General features: G+C 45.0%; 1 protein-coding gene across 1 annotated transcript in view; it reads right to left on the reverse strand.

Moving 5' to 3' along the window:
• LOC130112007 (proprotein convertase subtilisin/kexin type 5-like) overlaps positions 1 to 7232 on the reverse strand; it is a 33252-nt gene extending 26020 nt beyond the window's left edge. The window contains exon 1 of the mRNA XM_056279319.1: positions 7074 to 7232. Coding sequence (XP_056135294.1) covers positions 7074 to 7232 — 159 coding nt within the window. The remainder of the gene's footprint in view (positions 1 to 7073) is intronic.
• Between the last annotated feature and the right edge of the window lie 6404 nt (positions 7233 to 13636).

The following is a 13636-nucleotide window of genomic DNA, read 5'->3' on the forward strand; positions in this document are numbered from 1 at the left end:
TAACCCATCCTAGCTGTGTAGCTAGGATGGGTGGGCAGTCGCCGTGCAACACCCGGGACCAGCTCCAGTTTGTCTTGCCATGCCTCGGTCAGGGACACAGAGAGGAGTGATAACCCTAAAATGCATGTCTTTTTTTGATGGTGGGCGAAACTGGAGCACCCGGGAGAAGACCCACCACAGACACGGGGAGAACACGCAAACTCCACACAGAGGATGACCTGGGATGACCCCAAGGTTGGAGAACCCCAGGGTTCAAACCCAGGGCCTTCTTGCTGTGAGGCAACAGCTCTAACCACTGTGCCACCATACTGCCCAAGTGAAGTGTTGTTGAAGTGTTGTTCTCCTGGATGTTCCTACCTGTGCACCTCCTGCCTGGGCAGTTAGGAGACCTTTTAAGGTGCAAGTTCCCAAAGCTGCACTTGCTCTGCCTCTGTGTCCCTACATTCTGTAGGGCAGCTAGGTGCCAGCTTATGTGCACCGGGTTCTTGGGTCATTTCCCCAATTACAATGGCCTAAAATACACACAAGATCGAATATTCTTACTGAAAGCAAGCCAGAGCACTCCAAGGCAGCATCATACTGCATGAGGAGTCACAGTGACCCTGCGATTAACATCACCCTGGCAGTTTTAATGGTATGTTGTCCCAAAGAAACTGCATGGGTAATTGAACCCCTATCCCTGGCAGTATCAGAGCTATTCTCTACTCGCTGACTTACACAGAAAACGGACATCCCAACTATAACGTTCTGCAGTGCATTTGAGCTACAAAGCGATGCACAGCCCCTGCAGTTGACAGTGTTAGTGACATGCTACACATAGCCATCAGAGACCCGAAGCTGGTCCAATTACAATACCCGTGTCTCCCTCCCTCCATTATAATTCCATAGTGTATAAAAGTGTCTGAGAGCAGAGAAGAATATAAAAAGTGATGATGAGCAGACAAGATGGGAATAGAAGTTATTTGATGTGAGAGATAGGACCGGATAGGGGCTGATGTGTCTTATCACATGCTGTCAGGCTGGCAAGCTCATTGATGGAGCTCACTCACTTTCAACCAAATACACACACACACACACACACACACACACACACACACACACACACACACACACACACACACACACACACACACACACACACACACACACACACACACACACACACACACACACACACACACATGCTGAGACATGCTCTAGAGACAAATGCCCCCGCATGCATGCGAATCCCCCCAAATATGCAATTATGTGCGCGCACACACGCTGACATAAGCTGACAAGTGCATGTAAACGCACATATGGGACTCAAAAAAAGAACCACACACACATACACAGACATACAGACACTTCGGCTTTTATCACTGCACTGAATTCCCAATTCATCTCCACTCACTTTAGCCTGTGGCATGACATCACAGGGGCTACCATCTCAAAGTTTCCATCTAATCTGCTGACTGACTCGTTTAGTCTTCAGAATTATGATCACTAGGGGAGACTGGGTGTATTTGAGCATGGATGGATGGGGGGGGCAAAGAAATATGTTTCATGGGGGGGGGGTCTCTGGCTCTGATGGGGCTTTTTTTGACAGAGTGAGGTGCCCGAGATGGGAAGAATTATCTGTAACCTCCTGGAGGACATCTAATATATAGTAGGTAAAAACCAGACAGATATAGTATATTGATGCGGCAAGATTATCAGGTGAAATCTAATTACCATTTCCTGGTGTACCGCCTGATAGGGGCTTCATTTTCCAGTAATCACGTAGTTAGAACGTAGAAGGTTTAGGCTTGTGGTTCATTTTTACAAATTTTCCCATCCAGAAAAAGAAAGAAACAATTCTAAACAGAAAGAAGAATAATACATGACGCCACTCTGTATGAGGGATTTAGGAATCTGTTTGGTTGTAGGTGGGCTAATAATGGGCGATTTATGGAAAGCACTTCTGGTATCGTGACTCAGCTGTGGAGGAAAAACATTTCAGGAAGCTGCACTCACTCATAAATCATTTGTTTGATATAACTTGAACCTCTTTGACTGTATAATAAAGTGAAAAGGAAGCATGTGCTTTAGTATGAAGTCCACAATGAGGGATTCAAATTGTTATTACTAACAATACTACATGAGATGCCCCCGATGCATGTCAAGCTGTAGGGCCACCTTTAAATCTCCTTTATCCATCCCTCAGATTGACAAGCTTACCAATTACACACAAGTGCACACTGTTCTGGATCAAATGCGGAGTAATTTCTTGTATTGATTGTGTGTCAGTCTGTACAATGTGTTGCAGTTTAGTTTCTCTGTAAACTCAATAGCAACTTTTCAAATGCACCGGGAGTTTATATGTATGCAAGTATCATATTTCACTTAGACCCTGCTGAAACAAACGAACGAGAGAGAGAGAGAGAGAGAGTGAGAGAGAGAGTGAGTGAGTGAGTGAGTGAGTGTGCGAGAGAGAGAGAGAGTGAGTGAGTGAGACCGAGAGAGAGAGTGAGTGAGAGAGAGAGTGAGTGAGTGAGAGTGAAAGAGAGAGGGAGGGAGGGAGGGAGGGAGGGAGGGAGGGAGACCGAGCGAGAGACAGCGAGAGAGAGAGTGAGTGAAAGAGAAAGAGAGAGTGAGTGAGTGAGTGCGTGAGTGAGTGAGGGAGAGCAAGAGAGAGATAGACACAGAGAGAGAGCGAGAGAGAGTAAGTGAGTGAGAGTGAAAGAGAGAGAGAGTGAGGGAGGGAGGGAGACCGAGCAAGAGAGAGAGTGAGTGAGAGAGAAAGAGAGAGAATGAATGAGTGAATGAGTGCGTGAGTGAGAGAGGGAGAGCGAGAGAGAGATAGACAGAGAGAGAGAGCGAGAGAGAGCTAGTGAGTGAGTGAGTGCGTGAGTGAGAGAGGGAGAGCGAGAGTGAGAGAGGGAGAGCGAGAGAGATAGACAGAGCGAGAGAGAGCTAATGAGTGAGTGAGAGAGAAAGAGAGAGAGTGAGTGCATGAGTGAGAGAGGGAGAGCGAGAGAGAGATAGACAGAGAGCGAGAGCGAGAGAGAGCTAGTGAGTGAGTGAGTGAGTGCGTGAATGCGAGAGGGAGAGCGAGAGAGAGATGGACAGAGAGCGAGAGCGAGAGAGAGCTAGTGAGTGAGTGAGTGAGTGAGTGAGTGAGTGCGTGAGTGAGAGAGGGAGAGCGAGAGTGAGAGAGGGAGAGCGAGAGTGAGAGAGGGAGAGTGAGAGAGAGATAGACAAAGCGAGAGAGAGCTAATGAGTGAGTGAGTGAGTGAGCGAGTGCGTGAGTGAGTGAGTGAGAGAGGGAGAGCGAGAGTGAGAGAGGGAGAGTGAGAGTGAGAGAGGGAGAGTGAGAGAGAGATAGACAAAGCGAGAGAGAGCTAATGAGTGAGTGAGTGAGTGCGTGAGTGCGAGAGGGAGAGCGAGAGAGAGATAGACAGAGAGAGAGAGCGAGAGAGAGCTAGTGAGTGAGTGAGTGAGTGAGTGAGTGAGTGAGTGAGTGAGTGCGAGAGGGAGAGCGAGAGTGAGAGAGGGAGAGCGAGAGAGAGATAGACAGAGCGAGAGAGAGCTAATGAGTGAGTGAGTGAAAGAGAGAGATATCTACTCACTGAATTGGCATCTCTTGCAGCCCTCCTCGCAGGGTAGACAGTCCTCATACTCGGTATCTGCCAGCTCACCTTATGAAGATAAAGATGAAAGGATTCGCAACTTAAAGAAACATGGTAGAATGACATAGCGATGGAGTGGTGGAGACTAGAAAGATATAAGAAGACAAGAAAAATATGAGCTTGGTTTGGCAATATGTGATGTGTTATGTCATGCAAATAAACCCATTTAAATTTGAATTTGAATATAAGTACAAAAAAAAATCAAAATATACAATGCAGAATAGGGGTGCAATACTGCAGTCACCAAATAAAGACTTGTTTTCCAAAAACACCATGTATTCATTTAGGAAAAATGAGCCGCTGTTGTCATTCAAATAGTTTCATTCATAAAACTGTACATCTATTTCATCCTGAGTTTAATTGTTAATATTTCCAAATCACAAATGAAGACACTGTCAAAAAGAAATACTGCTTTGAAAAAAAAAAGGGGAAAAAAAAGGCCAATCAAATAAATGACTTCCCCACCGCTCAAACCTTGAATGATTTTCTCGGAGCGAGATTGATATTTTTCAGGTGATAGATATTCTGAAGTGAGGGTCTTTATTTCGCCAATCAATCACACAAATTGCTACCTGCACATCTAAAGGTTCACAGCTGCTGTGTGAAACGTTCTGCCATCCATCATGTGGTAACAGCAAGGGACATTTTCTACAAACCACGACTGGCTGATGAACAGGCTGGCTGACAGACACACCTGAATGAAATCCCACATGATTATTATTGCCATATTATTATGATTATGATTATTATTATTGCTATTACTATCTTCTTCTTCAGCACTCTGATATCTTTCCATCACTACGCCTCCACAGCTTTTAAGATAGAACCACAAAACTCTTATCCTCCCTTTTCGGCCCTCCCGAATTCACTTCCCTTCTTCCTGCAAATTCCTACAATTTTCAGATGAAAGGTCACGAGACTTTACGAAGCTGTTCTTCCTCACACACTCATGTACAATTTCGAAGTGTGTACTGTTCCTCCTTTTCCCTTGTTGACTTCCATTTTCATTTGGTTTTGTAACTGTAATAGTTGCCCCCCCCCAATTGTACTTGACTAATTACCCCACTCTTCCGAGCCGCCCCGGTTGCTGCTCCATCCCTTGTGCTGATCCGGGGAGGGCTGCAGACTACCACATGCCTCCTCCAATACATGTGGAGTCGCCAGCCACTTCTTTTCACCTGACAGTGAGGAGTTTTGCCAGGGGGACGTAGTGCGTGGGAGGATCACACTAATCCCCCCAGTTCCCCCTCCCCCCGAAAAGGCGTCCCGATCAACCAGAGGAGGTGCTAGTGTAGCGACCAGGACGCGTACCCACATCCGGCTTCCCGCCTGACCAAGCAGGAGGTAACACAGCGATTTTAAACATGGGGATTCGAACCGGCGAGCCCCATGTTCCGTGTTGGTAGGCAACGGAATAGACTGCCATGCCACCCACACGCCCCAACTGTACTAGTTTTAAAGCTAGAGTAACCACCCTGCAATTACTTTCTAGTTTATAGATGAAACTCTGTCGCTTTCTCTCTTTTCCTTGTGCTTTACCGTACTAATTTCACCGCTTGACTTTATATGACTGATTTATTATAATATATGTTTATTTCATATCTATTAAGGCAAACTGTCATTTCACTGTACAAAGGCTATTAATGTGACAGTGTGTGTGTGTGTGTGTGTGTGTGTGTGTGTGTGTGTGTGTGTGTGTGTGTGTGTGTGTGCGCGCAGATGTGCAGATAGACAAACAGGCAGGTAAATCAGATAAACAGACAGATAGACACCACATCTACCACCCACACCAGCTAATGGTGTGAATCCAGGTTTTCTCTCCCTGCACTGCAGATGTCAGGCTGTCTGAAAGGATCTTCCTGGGCAACCTGTTGGGACCCGTCTGCCACATATGATAAGAATTTCCTCTCATCCTCCCCCTGCTAGACCTTACACACTCACATACACACTAATCACCCTTCACTTGGTCTGTATCTCTCTCTCTGCTGCCACCTCGCTCCTCTCTTCCACACTCATTCACATGTTCTCAACTGCTTGCATTGCAGATGGATTGCATGACCACCCCCCCCTTACACACACACACACACACACACACACGCACATGCACATGAATGCCTTAAATATCTTGTTCCTAGAGTTTTATCATGTCACTAGGCTGTCTTTTCTCTCTCTTGGTGGACATGCGCCAACCCTCTCCTGGGATATACTGACAAAGTAATGACCAGTTAATGTCGTTCTCTTGAGCTGAAATGAGAACAAAAGCAGCTGCAAGAGCAGGCCCACATCGCTGTCTAGGGCAGTGTTTAACAGTTGATAATCATTACAATGAATTTTTTGTTTGTGTAATTTCCTGTATTTTAACACCGAAAGCAGCAGAGTAAATTAACGAAATGGCCTCAGCGAAAGCACACTACTCCGAACCTGCTGGAGGCAAAGTCAGCTGCGAAATAGAAAAGCCTTGTAGTCAGTGGCCAACGAGATACTAAAGGGACTGTCAAACAGCAGACTAGATGACCCATTTTTACAGCTAGTATTAAAATTCCAATGAAGACAAATCATCTTTCCAGATAATGTCTAGACAAGGACACCAAGCCACAAGTGTAAACACACCCTAGGCCTAGAATGATTGTAATTTATTCTTCATAGATAATATTTTGCAGATTAAATATCAATAGGCCTCGCTGAACAGGCCTGAGTGTGTACTGCTGTCTGTCATTGTATGTTGCTACTGTGTGCTGTTGTGTTTACTGTTGTCTGGTGTGTACAGTGCTGTGGAAAGGAATTTCCCCTTGGGGACAATGAAGTCTAAAGTCTACAAGTCTAAAGTGTAGATAGTACTTCTTGGATGTATCTATACCTGATACAAATTTGCCTTGGTACCATATGTATGCATGCAGCACCATGCCAGAGTCTCTGGGTTTCTGGAGAAAGCCTCTGATCAAAACATCTCACCTTTTCAACGCATTGCAACAATAAAACATTGTTTTGAACGGAGAGAGTGTCGCACATACTTGTAATCTTGGACCCATATGTAAGCAGACATCCTTTGTGTTTATTTGTGGTCTAAAAGCCAGTGTAAATCAGGCAATGTGCTCCAGGTGTGTTGTAATGCCAATTGCTTCATAAACTATGCTTCTTAATAAGTACCTCTCAGTACTTACAGTAAATAGTGTGATGTGCAACAGGGTTAGCCATTGTAAAGACCCCCCCCCCCATGCCACCCCACCATGTATCTAATATAACCCCTATGTGTGTTGTGCACAGCAGTATGCACTGGTATACTACCATTGCACAGGTTCCTCTATGCTATGCTATGCTAGTCACACACTAAGTGCCGTGTTGCCAAGTCTGTCATCACTGGGTGTGAATCACCAGTACTCTAAAGGGATGTGCTGGGGACGCTGTGGGTCCAGCATGTCTCACCTTCACCACACTCCAGTGGCACACAGCGGCCGTCTCGGAGTCTATGCCCTGGGCCGCAGTGGAGGCAGTGATCTGCTGCTGTGCAAACAGTACAGTTGTTGGAACATGGCTCACACTGTTGCCTCCAAGAATGGAAGAAACCCTCAGGGCAGGCCTCATGACATTCCCCTCGGAAAAGATACCTGTCCACCCCAAACTTGTCTAGTTACGGCATGAACAGTAGGGAGAAAGCAAGAGAGAGAGAGAGAGAAAGCAAGTATGGATGTATATACCAAGTACAGATCCAGTCACAGTAGAGACATACTTACATGTACAGTAATACACACACATGCACAGACACTGAAACAGAATCTACACTCCAACCAACACATATACAGACCTGCAAAAACTCACAGCATGCACGCACACACGCGCACACACACACATCAAAATAACTGGATGTGTTATGCCTCAGTATAAAAATTTGTTGATATATAACATTTTCTTTTTTTTGTAGTCAGTATTATTTCACATTTATTTCATCATGATTTCATGTTTTTATTCGGGGGCAATATATCCTTTGCTAGATTTAAAATGTACACACAAAGAAAAGCGGAAATGATTATTGCAAATGGCTTTTGTTGGAATGAATCAAAGTAAAACTCAACCAGCAGCAGTGCAAGAGGCTGGAAATGAAGAAAACCTCCTGTAGTCTGCATGTTATCAGACACATGTATATCTTTATACGTGTGTGTTGTGTCTTGCATACATGAGAGTGTGCAAACTGTTTTTAAGATGGACTGGTTTTCTGGATTTCATTCCCTTCTTTCATCTCTTTTCTTGTCTATTTCCTTGTCCTGATTCCCAAAACTGTTTCTTGAACCTCTTTCATTTTTTTCTCCTTGAGATTCCAGTTGTATGGAAATCCTACATTCATCTCAAAGTTTCCTGTTTTAAAGGTCAGAATACATAAATGTCTGGTAAATACATGTATGAGAGAGAGAGAGAGAGAGAGAGAGAGAGTGAGAGAGAGAGAGAGAGAGAGAGAGAGTGAGTGTGTGTGTGTGTGTGTGTGTGTGTGTGTGTGTGTGTGTGTGCATGCGTGCAACAGTCTTTGTGACTGGCTAAGATAAGAGGCACTTTTGAGAGAGGGTGATGACACAGACAGAGACAGATGGAGGGTCTCTCCGTGTTGTTATTGTTATGTCTCATTGAGCTTCAGAAGGACTCACAGTTAAATGGAACCACATTTGGAACCACACTGACGGACAAACCTACTGACTAATTGAAAGTGTCTGTGCACACGTGAGCGTGTGTTTGAAAGAGAAATCTGTTGTTAATCTTCTCCTTGGCTGTCTGGTGTTTTTCTTTGTGCATGTGCGTGCATGAACATGTGTGTAATAGAATCACTGTAGTGTAAATACACCCACCCTGACAGCGACTATCCATTTAATATTACTTTTAAAGTCTACATCTTCTGTAATACTAACTGTGGCTAGTCGCGGCTGTGATGTGGTACGGTTCCTGTCACCGAATGCTTAGAGGTAAACCTCATATCTCCAAAAAGACAACGCTCTGAACCTTATTTACAGATCTACAGATTTAAAGGTATTTTTATGGATTTTGGACTGAGTTCACAGGATCTGTACCGTTGTCTCTTAACACCAGCATCACTTAAAGACTATAAAAGGGACCGTTTGGTGAACTTGGGAATGTCCCAGAAGGAATCTGATATCTGGAAGAGTCCATGCCTCCATGGAATCTATTGTTATGATTCACACAGCGCTATGACTGATTAAAAAAGGAGATGTCCAATAGCTCTTACTCCCCCTCATGTGTGTTTTTTTCTCTTTGAGTTTCAGGCATAAGCTCAGATCTGATTTCATTAAGACACTGACCTCTACACTGGGATGCAGTGAGTGAACGACTTGTACTCTTTCAATACACTTGTCAACAGAGGTTGAATTAACAATTTAGAAAGATTCCCGAAGATGGATTGGTGTAGTCTTGCACAAATAACCCTCTGCTTGGTTTGGTGCAATATTTACACAAATATATTTTTTCTTCTAATCCATTGTGGCCGGGAATGAACAAAAATCCACCTCGGCAAATTTTGCACGGGGCCATGTTCATAGTGTTCGCAGCCAAGGCACCATTATAAAAAACAATAATCATAGGAAGAGCATTGCAGGTGGAAGAGGTTAGCAACTATCCCGAGTAATTTGCGGCCATTTTAATCTTCACCTTTGTCACAGCTGGTGCAGTTGTTCGGTCCCTCATCGTTGCACTCATGGCAGGTGTGGTGGCAGGGATGACACTGCCTATCCATGGCATAGCGCCCCCTCTGGCAACGGATGTCACAGCGTCCATCATCGAAGAACCTGGGATTGTGGTTGACAAGGAACATACAAAAATTAGTCACACATCGGATCAGATCCCGTTATATGTCCATCCATCCATCCATTATCCAAGCCGCTTATCAAAATTTGGGTCGTGGGATGCTGGAGCCTCCTATCCCAGCAGTCACTGGGCAGCAGGCGGGGACAGGCCGCCAGTCCATCACAAGATTCACACACACACACACACGCACACACACACACACACACACACACACACCTAGGGACACTTGAGAATGGCCGATTCACCTGACCTACGTGTCTTTGGACTGTGGGAGGAAACTGTAGCCCCCGGATGAAACCCACGCAGACACAAGGAGAACATGCAAACGCCACACAGACGACGACCTGGGATGATCCACCAAGGTTGGACAACCCCGGGGTTTGAACCAAGACCTTTTTGTTGTGAGGTGACCACTCTAACCACTGCACTACCGTGCCACCCCCGTTACATGTTACATGCCAAAAAGAAAATGGTATTCAGTGAAAGTACAACCCGCTTTTGGCAACATGTTTTTATTCGCCATCGTGTTAACCATGGCAGCAGAGAAAAAGACCAAGTTAAGAGTTATCAGTTCTTCACTCTGGACTGTATACAGACGATGGGAATGGAAGGCACTATAGTACAACTTTGTCTTCATCGATAGGCACACATCGATGGCACTTTTCTTAGTGTCTAGCTTACTTCACTTAAGTGTGGTTCTTTTTAGCTTACTGGTCAGTAACTTGCACCTTTCATCGCACACATCTTTGGTTTTAAACATCTCTTTCAGTCTCACCGTGTGGTAGGACAGCTGATGCAGTCCTCTCTCTCTGGACCCATGCACTGCTGGCACGTAACGTCACACAAGTGACACTTTCCATGTCGACTCAGGTATTCTCCTGCAAGGTGGACATTGAATAAGGCTCAACGTGACCTTTCAGCTGAAACCCAATAAATGATGGTTCTTTCTTGACTGAATGGAAATGCAGAAACTAGAACCACAATAGTATGGAAAACCTGTCTAACATCACTGGTTTGTAGATGCTTAAAGGATCCAAACACATTTGAGGACAGTGCTGTGTCTTGAATTGCTGAACACATTTACAGATATATGGGCTAAAGAGCCGTGTAGATTAAGCAATATTTTTCAAAGAAGCACATTATTGTGCTTATAATTGTTAAATCTTCACAGGACAATTAACTTTACCCTGAAAAAAAGCTTTTATGATATTCATCAGAGAATCACTTTGGCAAGTAGAAGTGTATTGTAGAGAGCCAATGTGGAAATTAAAAAAGTAAAAAGCACAGCTAGGACTAAAGTCTGGGATTTTAGACTTTGCCAACAGTTCCGGTTCAGCACATTACTTGTTTGGTTTCTAAGTGGAATATGGACAATTTGTAGGTCTTCAATGGAATCAAGATATTATTACTAAATTGTGACTTGGGACACCAAAATACAAAAACAGAAATTCATCAGATCAACTTCAGCTATGAAATTATATATAACATATATGACTGCAGTTTTAGTTACATCTCGCAAAAATTGAACCTTGCAAAAATAGAACACACACACACACACACACACACACACACACACACACACACACACACACACACACACACACATGTAGATGAGTGACAAATGAAAGGAAAAACCAACATAAAGTGTCTTAGTAAGGTGTTGGGCCATGACGAGCCTCCAGAACAGCTTCAGTGCTACTTGCCATAGACTCTACAAGTCTCTGAACTCTACTGGAGGGATTAACACCATTCTTCCAGAAGATATTCCCTCATTTGGTGTTTTGATGATGGTGGTGGAGAGCGCTGTCTCACGTCTGTCCAAAATCTCCCATAAGTGTTCAACTGGGTTGAGATCTGGTGACTGTGAAGGCCATAGCATATGATTTACATCATGTTCATCCTCATCAAACCATTCAGTGACCCCTCGTGCCCTGTGGATGGGGGCATTGTCATCCTGGAAGAGACCACTCCCATCAGGATAGAAATGTTTCATCACAGGATAAAGGTGATCACTCAATCACTTCATATTGATTTGCAGTGACCCATCCCTCTAAGGGGACAAGTGAACCCACACCATGCCAGGGAAGTGTCCCCCACAACATAACAGAGCCCCCAGACCCCCTCACTGTAAGAGTCAAGCATTCAGGTTTTTCCTTCCTTTGCCACCCATCCATATGTGCATTTTCTTTTTTTACAGAATTTACTCATAGTAAATCAGAATTATACTGAACATCATCTGTTCTATCTAAAATTGCGAGACAAGTTATAACAACCTTGAGATTCAAATGTGGCAACAATGTGTAAAAACGAAAGGTGCAATGGAGACATCAACATTTTCCTAACCCACCTTTGTAATAGATGTGAAAGACATGAGTTTGGGCATAGGGATGAGGGGTGTGTGTGTGTGTGTGTGTGTGTGTGTGTGTGTGTGTGTGTGTGTGTGTATCCTTCAAGGCAATGATGACACTGTCTGTGGTCCCTGCCTTTCAGTGAAAAGCTGAACTGTCTCTTTCAAAACAAAAGAGCCTCTTTGTGTATAAACACAACAGGCAGAGGCTTCCCATTCAGTTGAGCTGTGCTGCAGCCGTTCAAACAGCCCCTGAACAAATGCCATCACTCTCCCACACACACACACACACACACACACACACACACACACACACACACACACACACACACACACACACACACACACACACTCTCTATATGTCTCTCCGTGTCTCACTCACATACATACACCCACACATAAACAGAGGGAGCAAAGTCATCAAGGGACAGAGAGCCGCCCAACTCTTCTCAGTAAAAACAGACACTTTGGACTCCTGCAGCCAGGGAGAAGAAGAATGGAGCTGGAAAAAAGGAGCACGTCACTCTGGGGATAAAAACTTTTCCTCTGTTATGGACTGGCCTGACCTTGCGAGGACATTGAAAGTCTACTGTGTCAGGAGAGAGAGAGCTCTCTGCCTCTGTCTGCTCCCTAATACCACACTGTCATCTACCCTGCCTGGTGCTGAATCCTAATTCACTGGCCCCGCTAACCCACGATACCCCTGGGTACTTGGTCTGAGCAGCTTAAAAGAAAGAGATGATTGATCGTCCTTAGATAGACCAAAAGTAGTTCCAGGATTTCTCGGGATAATGTTTCCTGAACTGTGAGTGAACATGATCCACAGGGCCGACTCTCTCAGGTCCCAAATACCAACATGTTTAAGTATAAAGCCCAGACCGTCAGCTGATAACTTTTAATCAAATAATTTCCAAGCACAAATCAGAAATATTACCTCTGAGACTGAGCATTGAAAATTAGGAGGGGGGCACACAAAATCAAAAGGTTTCATCTAAAATCGGGGGATTTCAGCAGTTTCAACAAGCTTTAGACAGCTCTGACTTCAGCAAAATTAAACTGGTCTTCTGTTGTGTAACACCGTGTGACTCCCTAGAGTTAATTCGTCTTTTTTCATTTTTCGAGTAGACAGGGCAGAGAGAGCAGGCGATGACATGCACCAAAGGTCCAGAGCTGGACTCAAACAGTCCTGGGCCCATGTGGTTTGCACCCCACCAGTTTAACCACCGGGGGGGGGCTTTGACTTTTTGTGTGTGGATAGTTTCCCCTTTTTTCTCCTCAATTGTATCCGGCCAATTACCCCACTCTTCCGAGCCAACCTGGTCACTGCTCCAACCCCCTCTGCTGATCCAGGGAGGGCTGCAGACTACCACATGCCTCCCCCGATACATGTGGAGTCGCCAGCCACTTCTTTTCACCTGACAGTGGACAGTGAGGAGTTTCGCCAGGGGGGTGTAGTGTGTGGGAGGATCAAGCTATTCCCCCTAGTTCCCCTTGCCCCCCCAAACAGGCACCCTGGCCGGCCAACCAGAGGAGGCGCTAGTGCAGCCAGCAACCAGCACACATACCCACATCCGGCTTCCCACCCGCAGACATGGCTAACTGTGTCTGTAGGGATGCCTGACCAAGCCGGAGATAACATAGGGATTCGAATCAGCGATCCCCATGTTGGTAGGCAACAGAATAGCCTGCCACGCTACCCAGACATCCAAAATAGGGGCTCTTTAACTTTTGTGGAACAGATATATAGAGGAACACAACTGGAATTAGCATAGCTTGTTGCTTTTTAGCCCCTGGCATTAGCACAATAACAAAAAGTGTACAGTAGGAAGGATAAATG

The sequence above is a fragment of the Lampris incognitus genome, chromosome 1, assembly GCF_029633865.1.
Source record: "Lampris incognitus isolate fLamInc1 chromosome 1, fLamInc1.hap2, whole genome shotgun sequence".
Lineage (NCBI taxonomy): Eukaryota > Metazoa > Chordata > Actinopteri > Lampriformes > Lampridae > Lampris > Lampris incognitus.